Raw genomic sequence first — 23,024 nt, 5'->3', positions numbered from 1 at the left:
GGCGGTGCTTGGGGGGAGAGGTCAGGAGTGGCTGCGTGGAAACTTTTTGGTAAATTGGATTTCTGGTGTCTCGGAGGTGGAGACAGTTGTTTAATTCCTCGTCGTTTAATCCTTTCATTGCCAGCAAACTTTAAAATGTTTTCCAACTAGATTTCCTGGGGAGGGAGGACTTTGCAAGTTGCACAGCTTAAGGGACAGGAGAAATGACTGCTGTCTAGGAAATGCAAAATGTGCTCACAGGGCATTTTTTTTTTTTAAGAGAAAAATCAAAACTAACACCAGCATGAATGTTTGGCATTGCTAGTCCCTTTTTTATTTTTCTTTAGGATTTCTGGCATTTAGTACTGGGTTCCTTTGTTTTGTGGAGCAAACGTGTTGAAAAACTTAAAAATATTATATGCAAAAAGTAATGAAAGTGTGATGAGATGCTCCAAAATCTGATCATTTGCAAGGTTTTACTGCCTTAAATATATGAAGCAGGGTGATGTAGCTTCTTGATTGTTGAAGGCAATGTATCATTGTGTCTTGTTGCAAGCTTTTAACAGATTTCCCAGGTAGAGGAGGGAAATGACCCGTTTCTGAAAATTCACCCATAAAGGTCTTTCCCATGTGTTGGTGTTTAAAATTCGTAGGATGAGTTCATTTTATGATGTGAGTGGGGGTAAACATAGCATTTTTAAAAATCAGCTTTTTTTTTATTGACTTGTCTGTAAAGGTTTCTGTGGAAGTTGTGAAGCTCTCTGCCTCAGTCTGACATTTTCTTCAAAGGACCCCAGATTAAAGAAGATAGACACTGCAGGTGCACTGTTTTGATAAAACATTTGAAAGAGAACATGGTTAAGATGAATTCAAATGAGGTGCCAGTCACCCATTTAAGCCATTCAGCGTTCCAGGGGCCTGTGCTTGCTGCTGAAAAGATAGTCAGTTTGTCTTGCTGGGCAAAGGTGCAAAGAGGCACGGATGTCCAAGCGGACCATTTAGGTGTGTGAATTGAGCACCTTCTAAGTCCCGTCTCTCCTAGGCTTCCAATGGCAGGGTCTAATGCTAACTCCTGCAGGTCATTGCATAGACATTTACATAATGGGTATGTATATTTTATTTTAATTAGTGAGTTTGTTCCAGAAATATTTAAGCTGTTTCTGGCACCGAGGGCCAGGATTGTTCCTGAGAGGTCACAAAGGTCTAGACATGGGTTTTGTTGCCTTCGCTTCTTCCTGTTCTGTATTTCACACAATAGACATTGATGGCAGGAACATAAGAATTGCCATGCAATTTTTACACCACTCTCTAATTGTGCAAACACTTGAAGTTCTCGCAGTCTGGAAATGTGCTTGCGTGTGTGTGTGTGTGTGTGTGTGTGTGTGTGTGTCCCTCTGTGCTTTGATGGCTAGCATTCTTTTTAATGGCAGTCATTTCTGTAACAGGAAGATGTTTTCATTTGTATTTACTTTTCAGCATGGCACAATTATGCAGTTTTGCGCTTCAGTACCGTCTCGGTACTTTGTGTCTCAAAAGAGAATTACAGTACTTAGAACAGGACTGCAATTTGAAGCAGGTGTTGTGTTTTACTGTTCTGCAAAATAACAGTAAAATATAATTGTGGGGGGAAATTAAGGAAACAGCTGCAAACTTGGTATGAAAACTGCTACATTATGATTCGTAAGCAGTTCTTACAGATATCTTACATCAGAGGGGTTAAGGAAAGACTTTAATTTCGTTAATCCTACTGGCCTGCTTGTCTATCAACTGGTGCTTAAAAGGACTCATACCTCCCATGAAGTCAGGAAGAAGAAAGGGGACCCAAAGGGACACTGTTTAAAATGCCAGCGCACCAGGGGCTCCGCCTTGGGCAGGGCCTTTTGTACATTAGGCACGCGGGCAAGGTTGGGTGTGTAGTTCAGCTTGCCTTGCTAAGATGAACAAGGCGATGATTTGAGTGGAACGCTGTGGAATTCCTCAGCCCAGCTAGCATATGGAGGACTCCACGAGCCCCGGGTTGCGAAATAATAAAGTAAATGGCCTATAGCAGGCCATCTGCCTTTTGCTTGATATGTAAGGTGTTTCATGCCAAATTTAAATCCAATCTTGTTATTCTACATATTTTTATTTGCGAGAGCAGCGAAGACTCAGACGCTTAATGGGGCACAGTGGCAAACGGGTTCGGATGCGGAGCGCTTAAAAGTCAGAGTGCGGGTTACCCAGGGGTTACCCGAGGACTGTGCTGCCTGCCGCCGCTCCTCCACGGCGCTGATCGATGGCAACAACCTCCACGGGGGGCTGTGCTTGCTCCGTCTTTGCACACCCGCTATAAAAGTAAACACCCTCCTTTCTGGACACGGTGCGGCACATCATACATTGACATTTAAAAGAAGGTTCAGAACGAGTGGAAAGGTTAAAAAAAAAAAGTATGAAATTAATTACTGAGAATTAGGCAGCAACAAGCAAGAAGGAGGCAGGTGGGGTATGTAAGGGTCCCTCTCCTTTTAGTGCTTCCTCCTGCCTGGAAGAGCGATGGTAATGAATGCATCCGAAGCGGTGGTCCAAGCCTGGGGGTGTCTGCCTTTCCCTCAAGTGACTGCAGTCTTTAAAGACACGATGTTCGATTTAGCATGAAGTGTTTGCCTTTCCCTAAAGTGATTTGCTGGAGTTGAATGCATATGTGTATTCAACTACACATATACGTATGTTCAAAATACACAGGCATTGAGTTACCTATGTATTTTGGGAGCCACCTCGTAAAAGAAAAAGAAAATACGTTTAATGTGTACACGTATGGTGTGCGTAGTACAGGTACCCACAGATACTGTGATGAGCACAGCTTTTTAAACTTACATAGGTTATTGCACGTTATGGCTGCGTTAGGCACTGAGATTTCAAATTATCATCTGACACCAACTTTGTACGGACCCAATATTCCAATTAGCAGGAAGACTCTCGCACTTCAAGCGCAAACCATTTATAGTTAGACTCCATGGCAACTGGGGATATGGCCCTTCTGTAATTCATGTTAAGTGCCATAATTATAATTAAAGAGGAAATCTTCGTTTGAACACCATTGAAATGATTTGCTGGCAGCTAGCGGTGTCACATGGAGTGCAATGTCCACTCTGAAGTGCTCGCAGGAGAGAGAGTTGGAAAAGGTTGTATCCACGAGACAGCAACACATTTTTAGATTTTTTTTTTTTTCCCTGGGACCAATTTCATGTCCGGGTGTCACACAGCTGAACACCCTCTTTTTCTTTGTTCTCGTTTTACAATTTTTTTCTTTTCCCCAGAAACGCACAGCAGGATTGATGAGGAGATCCTTGGGCTCAGAGGTTGGCTGAAGTGCACCATGCCTGCTTCCATCCTTCGCTCCGGAAAGTTGTGAATTGCTCATGCCTATAGAGAGGAAGGATGGCACATGGGATTCCTTCTCAAGGCAAAGTTACCATATCGGTGGATGAATACAGCTCTAACCCCACCCAGGCCTTCACGCACTACAACATCAACCAGAGCAGGTTCCAGCCGCCGCATGTACATATGTAAGTATCGCTTGTGAACTTTTAAAAACTAGCAACCAAGAAAATAGACATAAAATAAGAAAGTCACTGATGACTGATGCCGGGGAGAATAAAAGACCTATGATTCGCAAAACAGATGCTTATCTGGGGTCTCCAGTATAGCTTGGGGGAATACCCTACCTCTGTGTAACACCTCAGGTTGTCACAGTACTTTCAACCACAATTTGATTTGCAGAGTCTCTCTTGGGTGGCGGTGGATTGCCCACATTTTTTGGATTACATCGGAGAGGTTTAGGTATTTGCCTAATGTCATATGATGCATTTTGCCGAGTTGCCTCCTGATCCCCTAGCTCAGTGGTCGGCAAACCTCGGTTCTCAAGCCACATGCGGCTCTTCGGCCCCTTGAGTGTGGCTCTTCCACAAAATACCACGGCCTGGGCGTGTCTGATTTGAAGAAGTGGCGTTAAGAGAAGTTTACGTTTAAAAAATGTGGCTCCCAAAAGAAATTTCAATCCTTGTACTGTTGAAATTTGGCTCTGCTGACTGATGAGTTTGCCGACCACTGCCCTAGCTCAGTTTGCTGTATGTTGTATTGCTTGTCTCTATGAGGAAATATTTCTTGAAAATTTCTACTTCCTCCCCCCTCACCTCACCTTACTACCCTTTTACATTCAGCTGGGAAATAGGCCTAATTGGGACTAATTGTTCAGCCCCCACTGAATCCGCTGCCGGGCCTGTTGCTAGTGGAAAATGTGCTGCGTGTGCATGATTCCAACAGGAAACGAAGGTTTAAGGGACGGTGGAACACTGGAGTCCAGGAATTGTACTTTTCTCTCACTCCCTAATACTGTTTGAATCAAGTGCGGTGTAAACTGTTCAGGGAACCAAGTGTGGGAGAAATGAAGGGGCAGGATTTTGCAGCACTGGGATGCACACCAGCTGTTTCTGTTCCTCTGCCACAGGATGTGCGGGGCTCTCAGCAGATGGGGCAAAAGGTCGCCCTCTCCCTTGTTTATTCAAGGCCCGGTGCGCATTCTCTATGAGACCCTTCCCATGGCTAACATGCGTCTTTCATAGTAGGACTAAACCTCTTTGAAAACTATTGGATAGTCAGGAGAGAAAGGAACTTAGGGTTCTGTTGACTGTTTTTGCCATCCCTGGCAAATTGGACTCGGGGCATGTCGAAGTCACATGCTCTTTTTGTTTTTTGTTTTTAGTAATGGTTTTATATGGGCATTTAAAAAAATAGTAGGACCGCCCTCCCTCAAAACTAACTCTCTCTCTCTCTCTCTCTCTCTCTCTCTCTCTCAAATTTAGAAACATTAACCAAACAAGATCTTTTTTTTGACTACTTGGATATTAGTGTATAAGATGTTACTTTGCAAATATGTCCAGTAGAACAACTCAATTTCCATGTGATGGGATTTCTAACGAAAAAAAGGAAAAAAAGAAATTTCTGTAAATAGTTTGTATGTTAAACTATTTCTGAGAATTTTATACTTGCTTTAAATCGGGAATATATTCATGATTATGAAGGATGCTATAGCATGATTTTAAGGAAAAGTTTTAAGGTAAATCAGATTTTTTTTTTGTTGTTGTTAAAATGGTTTTCCCGAACAATAACTATGTATTCATTTTAAGATTTCTTTTATTCTCCTATTTCTAATTTCTTTTTTTTCAAATATGTGACAGGATTTGTGGGCTTAGGATACTTTAGCTCTGTTTTGCTGGGGTGACATTTTGCATTAAAGAATTGCAAAGTACTTTCTGGATTCTGTTCCCGTTTAGGCACAATAAATTATGTTTTGCCCTAGATTCTGAGAAAATGACTGACAGGGAATCTCAGCTTAGTCTTCACTTATTTGTAGTTATAAGACTCCACTCCTGAACTGTGGATACACAGAGATATTTTAAAGGTCATTTAATCTTAGAACTGATCTGCTTAGATCCAGCCATGAAATATTTGAAGGACCAGATTATACCTTAAAAAAAAAAAAAAAGAAAAGAAAGAAAAAAGCTTGACAAATGGGGTTTGTAATGGTAGCCTGGACATCTGGGGAGCCCTTTTTCTAGATTGCCTTCCTACCTTCGAGTAGAGGATTCTCCATGGTCTCGGTCCAGCTTGCCTTTTCATCTTTTTCATCTTTATCACCCACTGAGGGCTTCCTACCTGAACGCTTTGCTCCACCTGCACAGGTTGGCTCTCTGTCACCTGAGCACGCCCTGGGCCTTTCCATCTTGGTGCCATGCTCAGCTCCAGTTCAGGCTGCTCCACATCTATGAAACCTCTTCTGTCTCCCCCAGTCCGAACTGACTGTGCCTTCCCTGCCCCACACATGATGCCCTAGTGTCTCTCCCTCTCCCTCTCCCTCTCCCTCTCCCTCTCCCTCTCCCTCTCCCTCTCCCTCTCCCTCTCCCTCTCCCTCTCCCTCTCCCCCTCCCTCTCCCTGTCCCCCTCTCCTCCTCTCCCCCTCTTCCCCTCTCCCCCTCTCCCCCTCTCCTCCTCTCCTCTTCTCTCCTCCTCTCCTCTCTCCTCTCCCCTCTCCTCCTCTCCCCCTCTCCCCCTCTCCCCCTCTCCCCCCTCTCTCCCTCTCTCCCTCTCTCCTTCCCTCCCTCTCCTTCTCTCCTCTCTCACTCCTCTCTTTTCATTTATTTCTTAAGGCAGGGATTGAGTAGGTAACAGGTGTTTAAGAAATACTGATTGATTGCTCAATCCATCCATTGATTTGATTGTATTGTGCATTGAGATAAGAAACTATGTTTGAGATTTGGAGATTTTCATTGGCATTTTTCTGAGCTGTTTTATCATTATGAGTGTTTGAATGAAAGTGTATTCCTATTTTCATGATGTTGACTCACCTTTTTCTTGCCTTTACTTTTTCATGTTTCATGTGTTGGCAGTGACCGGGCCCATACTAGGCATCCAAATATCTTGGTGAAATGTGCTAATATTATATTTCTGTAATTTTTCTTTTAAAAGATTAACCTTAGTCCAAATAGAAACTTAAATTGGCTGGAAAATACCTATAAAACGTTTAGTCTAAAATTTCTTCAGGTTTTTTTTTTTTGTGTGTGTGTGTGTGTGTGTTTGTGTGTTTTTTAATTTTTAACATGTCACACAGAGCTTTGCTCCTCTCCCTGGAGATATTTTGTCTTTTCCACTTGAAATGTTACCCATTTATTTTGCATGGGATCCTTAAAACATTTGTTTTCCTTTTTCACTTACAACTGAGGCCTCTGAAGAGCCACGGCAGATCACCTGGATTGAGTTGCAATCTTGCTGCTTTAAATGATCCGTAGTTTTCTTTCATGCAGCCTTTCTGGGGTTTTCTCACCATAATTAAGGGCGAGCTCACTTCCCATTTAATTCAGTGAGTCTCATCTCAGCTTTGTGACACCCCCCTTCCCCCTTGGTCAACTTACTTCCTTTCTCCAGGCCTCAGTCTACTCCTCTGTAAACATTTGCACCAAATGATAGTTATGGATCTTTTAGCTCTGACATCCTAAGATGAAGATTGCAACCGAGACAATAATTATTTGCAAGCTTTGTTGCTTTGGGGGGAACACAGACATATAAGACCTGCTGCCATCTTCATGAAGCCCATCGTTGATTTCAGAGCTGTTGTTCAACTGGCTTTAAGAAGTTTACTGCTTGGTCTTGGTTTGCTGTTACCTGTGAGTTCTGATGAGGCTTTCTAAAACTCACTGGCCTACATCTCTGTGATGTAGAGACTTTTTTACAAAATATTTTTTAATTAGAGAGGAAGAGAGGGAGAGAGATATAGAAACATTAATGATGCAGAGAATCATTGAACGGCTGCCTCCTGCATGCCTCACACTGGGGATGGATCCTGCAACCCGGGCATATGCCCTGACTGGGAATCAAACTGTGATCTCCTAGTTTATAGGTTGAGCCATGCTGGCCAGACAGGAAGATTTTTTTTTAAGAAAGCAATCCTGTGTGACCTTGGGAAAGAATATTAAAAGACAGTTGGTGTTGGCAGGGCAGAATTTAACCCAGAATTTGTGTGCCCCTCTTAACCAAAGTCTTGAACACACTAATAGGTGCGCTGATGGAAAACCAACAATTAAGAGGGCTTTATTTTTCTATAACCCTTTTCATCTTTCCCAAGAAGACTGTTGAGAGAATTATTTAGTATTTAATGACGGTGGAAGGAGCTGTCAAAGGAAGCAGTGTAGGTTTGAAAGTACCGGAATGATTTTGTATGTTTTTAATTACCCGAAGCCTTATAAAATACTAGGGGCCCAGTGCACTAATTCGTGCTCCTTGAAAGGAACTGTGGGCCTTGAGGCTGCAATGGGTAGAGGGGCAGGTCTTGGGCAGAGGGGCAGGTCTTGGCCCATCCTCCGCACCCCGACCCGGTCCCTGCCATGGCCTCCAGTCCCCTGACTGCCAGTAGCCCTGATCCTGCCACTCCCACTCCCACTCCCACTCCCACTCCCACTTCCACATGCTGACAGAGTAGAGCAGTTGGGGCCGGCTCCAGTAGTGGATGTGAGCGAAGCTGGCCCTGATTGTCCCTCAGGAGCAGGGGGAGGTGGAGAAGCCCTGAGGGGTAATCGGGGCTGGCAGCCGCCACTCATACCTGCTGATGATGCCAAGTGACTAGGGCCAGTGTCAGGTGCCGGCAGTGGGTGCGAGCAGCCGCTCCAGCACTGGCAGTTGGTGCGAGTGGCTGCTCCAGTGCCGGAAGCAGGTTCAAGAGGAGCCAGCACCCGCAGCAGGTGTGAGTGTGGGCTGCCAGTCCCAATTGCTCATCAGGAGCAGGGGGAGATGGAGAAACCCTAAAGGGGCATTCAGGGCAGGCAGCCACTGTTTGCACCTACTGATGGTGCCTAGTGAATGGGGCTGATGCTGGGTGCCGGCAGTAGGTACAAGTAGTGGCTCCAAGCAGTGGCTCCAAGCAGTGGCTCCAGCACTAGCAGTGGGTGCCAGCACTAGGCAGGGCCATGGTGCACAGGAGCAAATAATTTTCAGTAACCACCAGAGGCTCGCCCTGATGACAGCGACTGGTACTGTGCCTTGGTCTGGCGCCCTTGCTCATCTGTTCCACCATCCCTCTGTGGCCAATGTCCACCATTCTCCATGCTCTGTCGCCTGCTGCTGATGCCTGCCATGTTTCGCGCTCGCCCCCTGGTGGTCAGCACACATCGTAGCAACCAGTTCTGTTGTTCAGTTGTTCCTTTGTTTGGTCTATTTGCATATTAGGATTTTTATATATAGAGATTATCAGAACTTTTTAGTAGAGTGTCCAACCATCTCAGCTTTTGCACTGAAAGTCCTGTGTTCTGAGAGACCCTTAGTCTCTTACTCAGTAAATGGTAGATATTATCATTAATGATTGTTTTATAAATTCTGCATTTGTTTTTTAAATTATAAGTTGTTTTCATTCATTTTGAAAACCAGTAGAGTATAAATAAGTTAATAAATAAATAAAATAACTCATTGGTGTTTTCCAGCAGACTTTTTTGGGTGGGTTGGCAGGTATCCTGATTTTTCAGATCAGAGATTAGGAGTGTCTCACCTACCTTTAATTGCTCCATGGGAGTGACAGTCCCAAGAGAGAAGGAATCCAGTGAGCTGAGTGCTGCTTGGTTGTTCTCCAGGGTGTCACAGTGGCCTTCATGCGGGCTGGTCTCAGGTCCTTATAACTCCCACCAATGCCTTAAACTCCTCACTTGACAGACATTAAACAGAAGCATTAAGAGTTAATTATAATAACCAGGGTTGAGTGCAAAGGGTACAGCTTGAGCTGGGAAATGAGGACAACATTCATATGGTGGCTGAGAATGAGATCTGAAATAATAGATCTCTACAAATGCGGATCCCACCAGTTAGTTACAGGCTTGGTTAGGCCATGATGGAAAAATTACCGAATGTCAGTCTTTTTATCTGTAAAATGGGTTTAATAACCCTTTATAATGGTTGTGAGCATTAAATGAGATGATTAACTCTACCTGAAGTGGAGTTTTTTAAGAAGTACCTTCAAATGAATTTTTGGAAGCTGGCATTCCATAGTACCAGTGAATACACAGCTTGCTGTAGGACACTACTGGACGTTGTTTAAGTGGACTTCGATTCTAGTCCTGACTTGGCCACTAGTTAGGTCTATGATCCTTAGAAATTTGGGCTTCCTGAATTACAGGTACCTCCCCAGCTACTGGAATTGATAAGCCATTAGCATCAGACTTTCTCACTCTGGCAGTTTAGGATTTTTTCTATGTTTTATCTTTTCTTTAGTCTATTTGAAATTAAGAACACAAACACAAATCTCTCATCATTAGTGATATTCTGCAGGGAAAGAACATAATAGTGAGGCATCATAGAGATATGGTGCAGGGAGAAGAAAAATGACCCCTAACTCTCAGACAGACGAAGAGTAATATCAGTGAATGAATGAATGTCTGGAGCTCTGTAACACTGTACTTGCTAAAGAAGGTAGAATTTCATCCTTTCCTACAGAGCTGAGCTACATTAGCTGTTTGGGGGGAAAAAAAAATTCGAAACATTTTTCTCTTGGTAAGCCACTTTCTCATTCTCATTACAGATTTATCACTGGCCCGCACATTAGCATGGCCATAATTTTTGTTAATGTTTTCAATCTGAAATTCATCATGGAGATGCTGAATGGCCCTTTTAGTTTGCACTCATATATAAACACGGGGTATTTTTCTTTCCCTCCCCCCTTTCTTTTTTGAAATAAGTTTTTTTTTTCCTCTCTCTGTTTCCCGAGGGTACTGGTCTTGTGGTCCGTGACAGTTGACTTTGTTGTACAGCTGACTTTTCCCCTATTCTGTAGATTTCTTTGTTTGCATTCAAGCATTAGAAAGCCAGGCTAAAATCAGACATATCTCTTTTTGTCCACATGGGTTTGTTCTTAGAGCCCGAGCTGTATGTTGCATAACTGGTGGTATTTTTTGTTTGTGTTTTTGGTTGTTTAACTCTCTGGGAGGGTAAAGAATTCTGATGCATAAAGCAGATCCTCCGTAGTATGGTATTCCTGGATTTCAGATTCTGAAATACTTAACCTACATTTATAGAGATAAAACAAGAATCCTAGGGAGAGTGTGGCCGCCATCCATATAAAACGAAAACAATCATATCACCTCCACTTAAGGATTGAATCTTTATCTTATTCAAAATACAGGTGTTTTTTTTTGTTTTGTTTTGTTTTGTTTTTTTGGTTTTTTTTAAATGTCTTTCCTGGAAATGTTTTGATAAAAATATGCAAAATGGCAAAGCAAGCTAACCAGAAAGTAATGTAATGGAGAGTCTGCATTTGAGACATATTTAATTTTAATTTGGATCCTTCAGAGCTTATGAAGATCCAGATTTTAAGATCTAAAAACAAAGTAGTGCCAGTGTATCTACCACATTTTGTATTAAAAAACCCAGGAGTTCTGAACTGTTTTCACAAAGAAGAAAAAGCTCCCTGTGTCTCAGATCTATCCATCAGCTTGTTTTGATTCCTTTGCAGTATTTCCTTAGCTCTCTCCTTCCCATGTCTTTTTCCCCTTTTAGATTTTCATAGCATACTCAAAACTAGACATTTCAGGAGCTGCTCTGGCATGAGTAGGCTATTATTTCAATATCAGTGCGGATAAAACTACCACACTTGTGCAGACCACCATGTCAGTCTACCGTTGTGTGTGTGTGTGTGTGTACAAAGTACAGTTGGAGACTTTGTGTAGAAATACTAACTCTGCAGAGAGGAAACTGGTTGGATTTATTGGCCCTTGCAGTATTTGGGTCTGCATATTTTTGTTCTATTTTGCTTTGAAGATTTCTTGTTTTCCATTTCTGCCTCTGTAGAAGGATAAATGTATGCAAATAAGAAAATGCATTTTTGTAGGCTTTTTTCCCCCCCCTCTTCCTTACCACAAATCAAGAATATAAGCTCCCCTAGTTGGTTTAAATTTTTGTGGAGTTTTATATTAAGTAGTAGTAAAACTCTTGACACTCGTTGAAAAAAAACCCTAACACCATTTAATAAAGCAAACAGAGGTAAATTTTGAGTAGTCAATATTATTGAGCTTTAAAATTCCACGTGCAAATGAAACCATTCTTGAAGTTCCTCTGTTGGCAGTGGCTTCCTTAAAATATTGCAGGGCCCTACACCATGACATGGACTCTTCTTAGACCCATTTGTTTCTTTGTACAGCTAGTCTCTGAAACCTTCCAGCTCGATAATTCTTGGGTTAGAAAAATATCATTTCCCATCTTGCAGTGGGCTATTTTGGCATTTATGCTGATTGGCTAAGCAAAGTGGCTCACTTGTGGTATTTGGGCCACAGACCAATACATATTGTACACTTAGTTAAAAATGTGTTTTGCACAAAGGCTTAAAAGGCTGAAATTAAGAAAAAATTAAGTCTCCCACCAGCTAAGCAGCCTCAGCATGTTTCTCTAATTCCCTGAAAGATTTAGCCTTTTGCTATGACAGAGACATTTTACCAGCTCTATTTTGGGCCTTAGTTTTGGGAAAAAAATTTTCTCCCTTTGTTTCGTTTTGCTTTGCCCTAGGACTTCAAAGATAACCACAGACCCTATTAGACTATATTAGATTGATTTTTTTTAAAAATCACCAATATCATACCCATTGCTCTTGGTTCTGTCCTATATTTAATGTGTTCCTTTTTTCGTTTTCTCTTTTTAAATCACTAGGCTTTTACATAGTAGTCCTGCTTGGCTAGGCAGGGTGTGTAATGAGAAGATGCATGTTTTATGGAGAAGAGAAAACTGAGGGTATGTGTGAAGGAGAGGGGGAGGGCGGGCCTAGCAGATATATTCATTAGCTCATAACTCTTTCTTGCAATTATGATGTCCCTGGTCTTGGGCTTGACTAACACCAGGAGAGTGTCAGTGTCTCTAAACATGAGTCAACAGGGAGATAAGATAAACTGCATCTCAGCTTGCTGGGGTATGCATGCTAATTCTGCATACCAGTGAACCCAGCATTTGAAAGGATTAAAATACCAATTGATGATGCATTTGCCTGTTTTGATCCCTGAGAAGGAACAATTTGTTAGGTAATTCAAAACTTTAGGTTTGTGTTTCAGAATTTAAAAAAAAATCTGCTTGACAAAATAGCGAACCCTGAACTTGCTTTGGAGAAATGTAAGAATATCTGCAATTTTGACTTCCCAAGGTTCGCCATCTGTTAGTACCAAGGAGCCTGACCATATGTTGTGCTCAGATTCTGACTTTTACAGGTTAACTTGTTTTCACCTGGCTCTTAACCCTCACATTTTGGGCACAGCTGGCAGCACAGAAAAACCTATTTTGTCTCAAGTTTAAAGCAGAGAGGAATGGGGAGGGCCAAACCTTTGGGAAGGAGGTGTTGGCTCCTAAAGGGTATGCATTTCTGATTCTCCCGTAATGCAGTTCAAAGGAGAAACTCATTTTTTCTCTCTGTGAAATATCGGACGTTCAGCACAGCGGAGTGAGCCTTGCCCCACCCCCTCGCCCACTGACACCCTGGAGGATTCAGAGGGAAATAGTAACCCCGTGGGAGGTTGCTTGCCCCCACACTGTGCGCCTTGATGGTGGACGGCTAGTCTGTTTTGCATCTGTCCATCTCGACCCCTCCACCACATTAATGGCAGCCGGCACGCTCCACTGTTTATCTTGGAATTTGATCCCATCATCTTGGCAACCAAACTGGGACCTTTACTACTCAGATTGTTTGTCATTTGTTGTTAATTATCTGTTACCATAAATTCTGCACTTGGAGAAGGAAAAAAAAAAAAAAAAAGGGAATGTTTTGTAATATTTCCTCCAACATGTAAGTGGAGCTTCATTTGCTGTGGACAAAAGAGTGGGGGGTGGGGGTGCGATCAGCTCTTTTTTTGAGAATTGATTTCAGGGAAATCAAATGTCCTCATTTTAAATACAGGCTGGGTTAGATCCCACTACTGGAGCCAGAAAAAAACCGTTGCAGTTCAGCACCGGTCTGTATTGAGGAGGAGGTGGGGGATAATTGAACTTTACATAAGGGGTTTTGCCATCATCTCCTTGTGCCATAATTGTGTTTTGTGTGTGCCAGAGGCTGGACGTTCCCTGCAGTCGGTTCCTCCCTTTCAAAGGTTATTAAGACAAAGCGGTCCAGAGTGAAAAGTAGCTTCTGCTTACCTGCCTTTACGAGGTGTTTATTTTGTCAAGTGTAGAATGAGAGTGGGCTTTCTGGCCATTAGTCGGTTTTAATCATGCCCCCACGCTCTGCGGGGAAGGTTGTGTCACCTTATAAACCAGCAGTGCTATTTTGCGAGGTGTTGTACCACAGGCAGCAAGCACCACGGCTGGACTTAACATCTTAATAAAGCCATAAACAGAAGAACAGGATAGAGAGAAAGAAAGAATGAATGCGTATATTTTGGAGGGGACAGTTTGGGGAGTGGAGTGGTGGTTGCTAAGAAGGCATGTAGCACATTTAAAAATATAAAAAAAATCACTTGAAGAGTTCCAAAAAAAAAAAAAAAAAAAAAAATTCAGAATCCAGTCTGTCTCTCCATTCCCATGCTCCTTGCAGCTGTTTATTTATATTCTCTACTATGAGTGTCTTTACTGTGGGGATTATAATAACATATATACACTGAGTGGCCAGATTATTATGATCTCTGAATGCATAATAATATGGCCACTCAAGTGTGTGTGTGTGTGTGTGTATTAGTGGCCTGGTGCATGAATTTGTGCATGGGTGGAGTCTGGCCAGCCTGGCAAGGGGAGGGGACATGGTTGGTTGGCTGGCCTGCTTGCTGGTAGAACTGGTCGAGGGGACAATTTGCATATTAGCCTTTTGTTATATAGATATACACTGAATGGCCAGATTATTATGTGTTGAGAGATCATAATAATCTGGCCACTCAGTGTATACTTTAATAGGTAATGGTTGCCGAAACCGGTTTGGCTCAGTGGATAGAGCGTCGGCCTGCAGACTGAAAGGTCCCAGGTTTGATTCTGATCAAGGGCATGTACCTTGGTTGCGTGCACATCCCAAGTAGGGGGTGTGCAAGAGGCAGCTGATCGATGATTCTCATCGATGTTTCTAACTCTGTCCCTCTCTCTTCCTCTCTGTAAGAAATCAATAAAATATATTTTAAAAAATAATAATAGGTAATGGTGAAGGTTATATTAGGTGATAGTGCTTAGGAAAGAACTGAGCACAGTATCTCAATGCTCATTGCATGTTAGCTATTATTATTAAGTACAGTAATTAATAATACCTGCCATTAAGTTTGGTGTGTCTATTTATTCTTGAGAAGTGTGTCGTGTGTCGTCTTGTGTGTCCCCCCCCCCATCCCCCCGGCTCTTTTTGGGTTCTCCCAAGTGATTCCCACACTAGGAGGGAAGAATTGAGTCTGTGTTAACCTACCAGGGCACAGACTTAAAAAATAAAACCGTAGCGAGGGCACGGACTTAATAAATACTTAACTCAGTTTATTGTCTTTTGCCTGGAACAGTGGAACTCTAAGAGATGTGCCTTTTACCAATGTTGTGTATTTTGCTTGGGTTTGCTGCCTTTGGTTTCCATGGAACCAAAAAAAAAAAATGTTCTTTAGGTTCATAAGGACTTATATAGTATTGTCCCGGAAATAAAACATTTCTATATATTCTACTTCCATTCCTCTGTGTGTTTTTTTTTTTTTTTAAGGAGTAAGGGAGGTGTGTGTGTGCACCATTTTAGAACACAGATTTTTTTTTTTTATTGTTGACATATTACAGATATCCCCCATTTTCTTGTCCTTTACCGCTGTCCAGCCATCTCCTTGCCCCACCCCAGGCCATCCCCACACTATTGTCCGTGTCCAGGGGTAATGCATGTTAGGCATATATGTTTTTTGGTTAATCTCTTCCTATCCCTGCCCCATCCCAATCCTCTGTGAGATCTATGATTCTGCATCCATGCCTCTGAACTGATTTTGCTCATTAGATTCCACATTTGTATTTCTCTGACTGGCTATTTCACTTAGCATAATATCCAGGTCCATCCATGCTGTCACAAAGGGTAAGAGATTTTATATATATGAGGAATATATTGCTTCATTATATCCCATTGTGTAAATGTACTACCTCCTTTTTACTCACTCATATACTGATTGGCACTTGGGTTGTCCTCTAGTCTTAGCTATTGTAAATAACACTGCAATGAACATAGGGGTGCATATATTCTTTCCAATTGGTGTTACTGGATTCTTAGGATATATTTGCAGAAGTGGGATCTCTGGGTCAAAGGATAGTTCCAATTTTAATTTTTTTGAGGAATCTCCATACTGCTTTCCACAGCAGCAGCACCAGCTATATTCCCCACCAGCAGTGTTACTAGGGTTACCTTTTCTCACATCTTCTCCAGCACTTGTTGTTAGTTGATTTATTGATGGTAGCCATTCTGGCAGGTGTGAGGTGATATACCTCATTGCAGTTTTAATTTGCATTTATCTGATGATTAGTGATGTTGAACATTTTTTCTCATGTCTAGTAAGCATTTGTATGTCATCTTTGGAAAAGTGTCTATTCAGGTTCTTTGCCATTTTTTAATTGGATTGTCTTTCTGGTATTGAGTTGTATGAATGCTTCGTATATTTTGGATATTATCCCTTATCAGATATATCATTGGAAAATATGTTCTCCCATACAGTGAGCTCCCTTTTAATTTTGTTGCTGGTTTCTTTTGCTGTACAGAAGCTTTTTAGTTTGATGTAGACCCTAAGAAATCCTGCTTGCCCTACCCTGCATCTAGATCTCTGCTGAGGAGGCAGAAGCAGAGGCCATGCCTATAGGTCTGAACAGTCTCAGGTGGCATCAATGATTGACTTTTGGGTAGGGCCATTCCCCCCACTATCTTACCATGTTTCCTCTTCTTGGGAGAACTGATAGATACTCCAAGCTTCCAGCAGACTCCATCAGACTGCATACAAGGGTTCCATCAGGATGAGGTCAGGGAAATATTCTGGGTCAGACTGAGATTTGTGGCACTTGGATGGGGGAACACACCCATCTTCACTGAAATCTGAATGCCACCTCCCTGGACAGGAGACTAAGAGTTTGCATCCTCCTGATTCTGCCCCAAAGCCCTTTCAGAAACAGCCTTTTCAGTAATTAAGTCTGGAAGCTGGCCAGTAGGCAGAGATCACATCATGTATTGTTTGTAATGTTTGCTGATCCACCTCATGGCCCCTTGCTGCTAACAAACCCACTATAGGGCACAGCCTGGCCCCTCCTGTGCATAGCCAAGACCTGTGGAGGCAGCCACAGACCATGGATTGCTTAAAGCTTCAAACACATTGCCAATAGCAAAATGTGGGCAGCTTCTGACAGTGGTTAGCACCAAATTGCCTCCCAGAAATGGTATACAAAATAGTCAGCCTCAGTCAGCGTAAGAGCAAGATCCAAAGGGAGCTGCTAGGAGGTACTAAACACTGCCCAGATGAACTCCACTTTGCTTTTTGTTTTGCGTTATTTTCTTTATTTTTCATTGCTTTGTTATTGTTTTTTGTCTCTCTTTATGCCTTTATATGCTTGTTTTCCTTTTTTGCTTTTCTTACTCTAGTTTTTTTTTTGTACTTTTTCCTATTTTTCTTTCTACTTTTTATTTTCATCCCTCTTTTCTTTGATGCCATTTTTCTTTTCCTATTCTTATTTTTTTCTTCTTTCTTTTCATATTTTTTTTTGTTCCCTTTATTTCTTAGAGTATTTTTCTCTTTTGTATTATTGTTGTTCTCTTATCTCTTTCCTAATTCTCTTTTCTATAGTGGTTGCTTTTGTTGTTGTAGGGGACTTTTATGTTTTTGTTTTTATTGTGTTTTGTCTTGTTCTGTCAGCACCTGCATAACAGTTTGCATGACATGGTTGAGGTTGAGCCTCATAGTCAGCCAGTCTGAATGGAGAACCCACCTATAAATGGGACAACAATTAAGACCCAATTAATAGGAGAGCCCAAATAACCCACACAAGGGGCATTCCTAAAGCATCCAGCTCAGGAGATTAAAGAGACTGCAACACTAGGTACCACAGGACACCTACTTCAAAAGGCCATCCTGGAAAGACTGGGTTGCATAGCAGTTTGAGCTAATACATGGAAACAAGAACAAAGGAACAGCAGAAATGGGGACAAAGATATAACTCCCAAATGAAAGAAAAGGAAGACGCTCCAGAAAAAGTGAAATGAGATGGAGACAAGCAATTTATCAGATATAGAGTTCAAACTAATGGTTATAAGGATGCTCAGAAACTTAGTGAGAATTACAAGGAACTTAGTGGAAACTATAACCATGAATGAGAACTAGTTAGAAATGAAGTCTAACATATCTATGATCAAGAATAAACTGGAAAGCTTTGCTCTTAAGCATTGCACACTTTACTGGAGTAGATCTGAATGATTCTACTCCTTTGGAACAAATGTAGGGCTTACTGGTTTCCAATTGTATTTAGCTTTGGGTTGGAATTTGAAAAAATTAAAACCTAAATAAAATAGGTGAAGTTTCCTGATTATTCAGGTGAATACATAGGAAGGGGGAGAACACAGTGGAAGGAATTAAAAGTAGCCTGAATGAAGCAGAAGATCTAATCAGTGATTTGGAAGACTAGGTAGAACAAACCATCCAATAAGAGCAGCAAATAAAACAATTGAAAAGCAGAATAGTTTAAGGGAACTTTGGGACAACATGAAACATAACATCTGCATCATAAGGATGCCAGAAGGAGAAGAAAGTGAACAAAAAATAAATAACCTGTTTATAAAGAAATAATGACAGAAGACTTCTCTAACCTGGTGAAGGAAACAGTCACACAAGTCCAAGGAGCACAGAGGCCCAATCTAGATGAACCCCAAGAGACCCATACCAAGACATATAATTAAAATGACAAACATTAAAGACAAAGAATCTTAAAGGCAGTAAGAGAGATACAGTTACCTACAATGGAGAGTTCCCATTAGATCAAACATGTCAAACATGGCATGCTTGCATTAGACTGTCAGCTGGTTTCTCAACAGAAACACTTCAAGCTAGAAGGAATTGGCATGAAGTATTCAAAGTAATGAAATGCCAGGACCTGAATCCAGTACTACTTTATCCAGCAAGGCTATCATTTAAAATTGAAGGTGAAATAAAGAGCTTCCCAGAAAAAAAAAAAAAAAACCCCAAAACAAACAAACAAAACTAAAAGAGTACATTGCCAGCAAACCAGCATTGCAAGAAATGTTAAAGGGACAGCTTTAAGAAGAAGAAATGAAGAGAGAGAGAGGAACATAGGTATAAAGTAAAAAAGGCAATAAATAAGTTCCTAGCAATCATATCCTTAAGTGAAAATGCCTGAAATGCTCTAATCAAAAGACATAGGGCAGCTGAATGCATAAGAAAATATGACCCATATATGTATACTATCTGCAAAAGAGCCATCTCAGAAAAAAAGATTCACACAAACTAAAAGTGAAGGTTTGAGAAAAATATTCCATGGAAATGGAAACAAATAAGAAAAGCTGGGGTAGCAATATTTAGATCTAATAAAATAGACTAAAAAAAAAAAAGACCATGACCATAGACAAAGAAGGTCACACTACCTAACACTAAAGGGATCGATTCAACATGAAAATATAACCTCTGTAAACATAAACACACCCAACATAGTAGTACCTAAATAAAAAAAAAACAAACCTCTTGGTGGGCTTTCAGGAAAGCTGGATAGCAATACACTCATAGTATGGAACTTTAACACCCTATTGACATCACTGGATAGATCTTCTAGATAAAAAAAAATCAACATGGAAACAGTGATCTTAAACAACACACTAGATCAGATGGATTTGATTGATATTTGCTGAACATTTAATCCCAGAGCAGCAGAATATACATTCTTCTCAAGGACACAGGGATCATTCTCAAGGATAGACTGCATGTTAGGACACAAAATAAGTTTTAACAGATTCAAGAAAATTGAAATCATATCTAGCATCTTGGATTACAATGGCATGAAACTAGAAAACAACTACAACAAAACAACTCAGGAACATTCAAACACATGAAGGCTATATAGCATGTTATTAACAATGAAAGGCTTACCAGTGAGATCAAGGAAGAAATAAAAACTTCCTGGAGACAAATGAAAATGAACACACAACCAAAAATCTCTAGGACACAGCAAAAGCAATCCTAAGTGATTTTCATAGTTTTACAGTCCTACTTGAAGAAACAAGAATAAGCTCAAATAAACAATCTAACCCTACAACTACAATAAAAGAATTAGGAAGAGAATGACAAGAAAAGTCCAGAGTATGTAGAAGGAAGGAAATAGTAAAGGTCAGAGTGGAAATAAATGACAAGAAACTGAAAAAACAATACAAAAGATCAATGAAATAAAGAGCTGGTACTTTGATAAGATAAACTATGATGAACCTTTAGTCAGATTGACTTATCAAGCACAAACAGAGAAGACTCAAATCAGAAATGAAAGAGGGTAAGTAACAACTCTCATCACAGAAATACAAAGAATTATAAGAAAATACTGTGAACAACTATATACCAAAGAACTGGATAACCTGGGTGAAATAGACAAATTCCTAGAAATATACACTCTTCCAAAACTCAGGATGAATCAGAAAATCTGAATGGGCTGATAACAGGAATAAACCCAAAATGTATAAAAGAATAAAATGTAAGTTGTGAAACCATAAAAGTTCTAGAAGAAAACATAGGCAGTAAAAATCTCAGACATCTCACATATTTTCACTGACATATCTCCTAGGTCAAGAGAAAACAAAGGAAAAAATAAATGGGACTAGAACACAAATTTTCTTCAGACTTTCAGATTAAGAAATGAGTATTAAATTAATGTCTCAGACCTCATTACAGTTTGAGTAGGAGAATGTGAGACTGGGAGGAGGAGAATGGAGGCTGGCAAAAAGCACCCTTAGACTGCTCTGGGGGAGGCTGGGAAAAGGATTTCACACTTTGGATTTCTTAGAAGCCATTAAAAGTCGGATGGGATCAGATTACCTGACTGCCCATCTGAAACCTGAAACTCTTGCCCTAAACCGTGCAATTGAGTTAAGCTCCAAATTCAAGGCCTCCCCCTAAGACTGGCCTCTGGGTAAGCCTCATTGTGGATTGCAAAATGATTTCCTTTGAGAGGAGCAAGACTATAGTGAGTTTTTTTTTTTTTATGGCCAATTGAGCCTGTACATTGGTGCCAGCCAGACATTTGGCAGCAGCTAGTGCCAACTTTGGTGATCTGTCCGCTGATTTTTCCCAAGGTCTTCTATCCTGTCTGGATTGCATGCTGACATTGAAGTGGAAATATGTTGTAAATCCCAACTTCCTAGGCTTCTTTTTTTTCCTTTCTCCAAGAGGAGAGGTACTGAGAGGTGCAGGAAGAGAGCAGGCTGGTCCCAAACTTTGTGGTTCAGAATGATGTCCACAGCCTTCCCCCTAAGTACTTTTTCCTTCCTTCTACATTTGTCACTTCTCTCTCTCTCTCTCTTTTTTTTAATTCTTTTTTTAAATATATTTTATTGATTTTTTACAGAGAAGAAGGGAGAGAGATAGAGAGCTAGAAATGTCGATGAAAGAGAAACATCGACCAGCTGCCTCTTGCACAACCCCTACCTGGGATGTGCCCGCAACCAATGTACATGCCCTTGACTGGAATCGAACCTGGGACCTTTCAGTCCGCAGACTGACGCTCTACCGCTGAGCCAAACCGGTTTCGGCGATTTGTCACTTCTTTGGGGCACTTCTGATCACCACTCTCTGGATTGGGTGAACCCAGAGTACCTATAAGTAATGCTTTCCCATGGTCACACTTATCATAAATGTATTTTCTAATTGTTTGTGAAAATACTTTCTTCCACTAGGCTTTACATTCTACGAAGGCAGCAATTCTCTTTTTCTTGAATTTTTTTGCCTGCCTCCATCTACAGCAACTGTCACAGTGTTAGGCACACTGCACACTTCCAAATACCTGTTGAATTAATGAATGAAAGTTGGGTGTGCAAAGATTCAGTATTTTCTTACTGTGCTCCCTTGTACTCATTCATTCATTTTGAGAGCATGTATTTAGACTTGACTTTAAAAAGGATGACATAAGTCTTCCTGGTTTTTCAGGATGGAGCTGGATGAAGCTCAAAGTGAGTGTTTCTGATACTCCTATACCAACTCTACAGTCTAGTCTGCCTTCAGCTGACTTTTACATCGACAGGAATAAGCTCTCAGGATAAACATCAGTTTCACTTTGAATTGGATCCTAAATATTTGAATTTCCTATATTGTTCTTTAACTTAAAAACAGGCATTAGGAAGTGTATTACTTAAACTCCTTGTAAAATGCTCATTTACTGATCCTACTTGAAGTCAACAACTATTGGTTAGAAGTGTGAAATTAATTAGGATATATTTCAGCCCGATTAATGGAAGTATGACTGACAACTACCCTTAATATGTGGAGTTTACTGGGAAATGAAGACCATGAAAGTGGGTCATTTGTTATCACAGGAATCATGCAATTTTATTCTGTACTCGGATGCTTTCTAACAACTTGGCTTGTTTTTTCTTCTGAACTCGTAAGCTCTCTACAAGCTCTTATAGAGGCACTATTTGACAGAAATCTGCAATTTGTGTTAATTTCGGATAATACAGCATTCGTGTGATATAATTATTGAAAACTTTTTGTAAGTTTTGATTTAAAGGTAAAACAAATGAACTTTAAAGTATGTAATGGAGTCCTAATTATGGGTGACTCCATTACAAACCTCTTGAAAAACCAAACAACAATAATAATAATAAAATAATAATAATAAAGCCCATGTAAAGTGCTGAGCTTTAGGAAGAGTTGTACATGAAATAGTACTTAAAAGAGGGGAGATAATAGGAAAGAGAGGTGTGCATTGCCAGCACATTGGGGCAGGAAATTTTCCATTTAGGTGGCTGACTTCTGTTTTTTTTCCCTAACTGCCCTTGTGACTGTGTCTCCCAAGGAGCGTGTTGCATAATCAGGCTTCCCAGAGATGCCCTTTGGCTGGGGATGTAATTGAGTTTCTGGACTTGAGTGTGGTCTGGAATGTCGGGGGATCTTTCAGCCTGTAGGTAGAAGCACTTTGACGGACCTGCCTCTTTGATAGGTTACCTGTAGCGACAGGCAGTGACACTGTTTAGGTAAAGTGTGGTTTAGTCATGGAGGCGTCGGTGCTCCTTAGTATACGAAAACCTTGCTATATAAAATAGGAGAGACACCAGAATCCACATGTGTAATTTAAACGAGCTTGTATTCTGCATTATAAATATGCACCGGATGCCAAGTAGAAAACCGGAACACTCTCTCAGGATGCTGTTAGGGCCAAGCGGAATCTCATTAGGGACAGCTTCAAAGATCGGTTCCTCGTGTCCATAAAAACAAGTGTAAATTATCTGCTGCGCGCCTGCTGTTAGCAGCCGCGGTGTTGCATTATGCATGATCCCGGACTGCACAGAGGAGACATGCTGCACAGAGTCCTGCAATAGATGTGGGGATTTC

At 41.1% G+C, this 23,024-nt stretch overlaps 1 protein-coding gene across 4 annotated transcripts in view; it reads left to right on the top strand.

The window, feature by feature from the left end:
• The window catches only part of MPPED2 (metallophosphoesterase domain containing 2), a 178,211-nt gene that overhangs the window by 2,706 nt on the left and 152,481 nt on the right, over positions 1 to 23,024 (top strand). For all 4 annotated transcript variants that reach the window (XM_084893630.1, XM_084893633.1, XM_084893631.1 and 1 more), the window contains exon 2: positions 3,276 to 3,524. In XM_084893630.1, coding sequence (XP_084749756.1) covers positions 3,397 to 3,524 — 128 coding nt within the window. In that variant the 5' untranslated portion in view covers positions 3,276 to 3,396. The remainder of the gene's footprint in view (positions 1 to 3,275; positions 3,525 to 23,024) is intronic.

This window comes from Pipistrellus hanaki (assembly GCF_964339955.1).
Source record: "Pipistrellus hanaki genome assembly, chromosome: 9".
NCBI classification, from domain to species: domain Eukaryota; kingdom Metazoa; phylum Chordata; class Mammalia; order Chiroptera; family Vespertilionidae; genus Pipistrellus; species Pipistrellus hanaki.
This window is presented reverse-complemented; position numbering and strand designations above follow the sequence as displayed.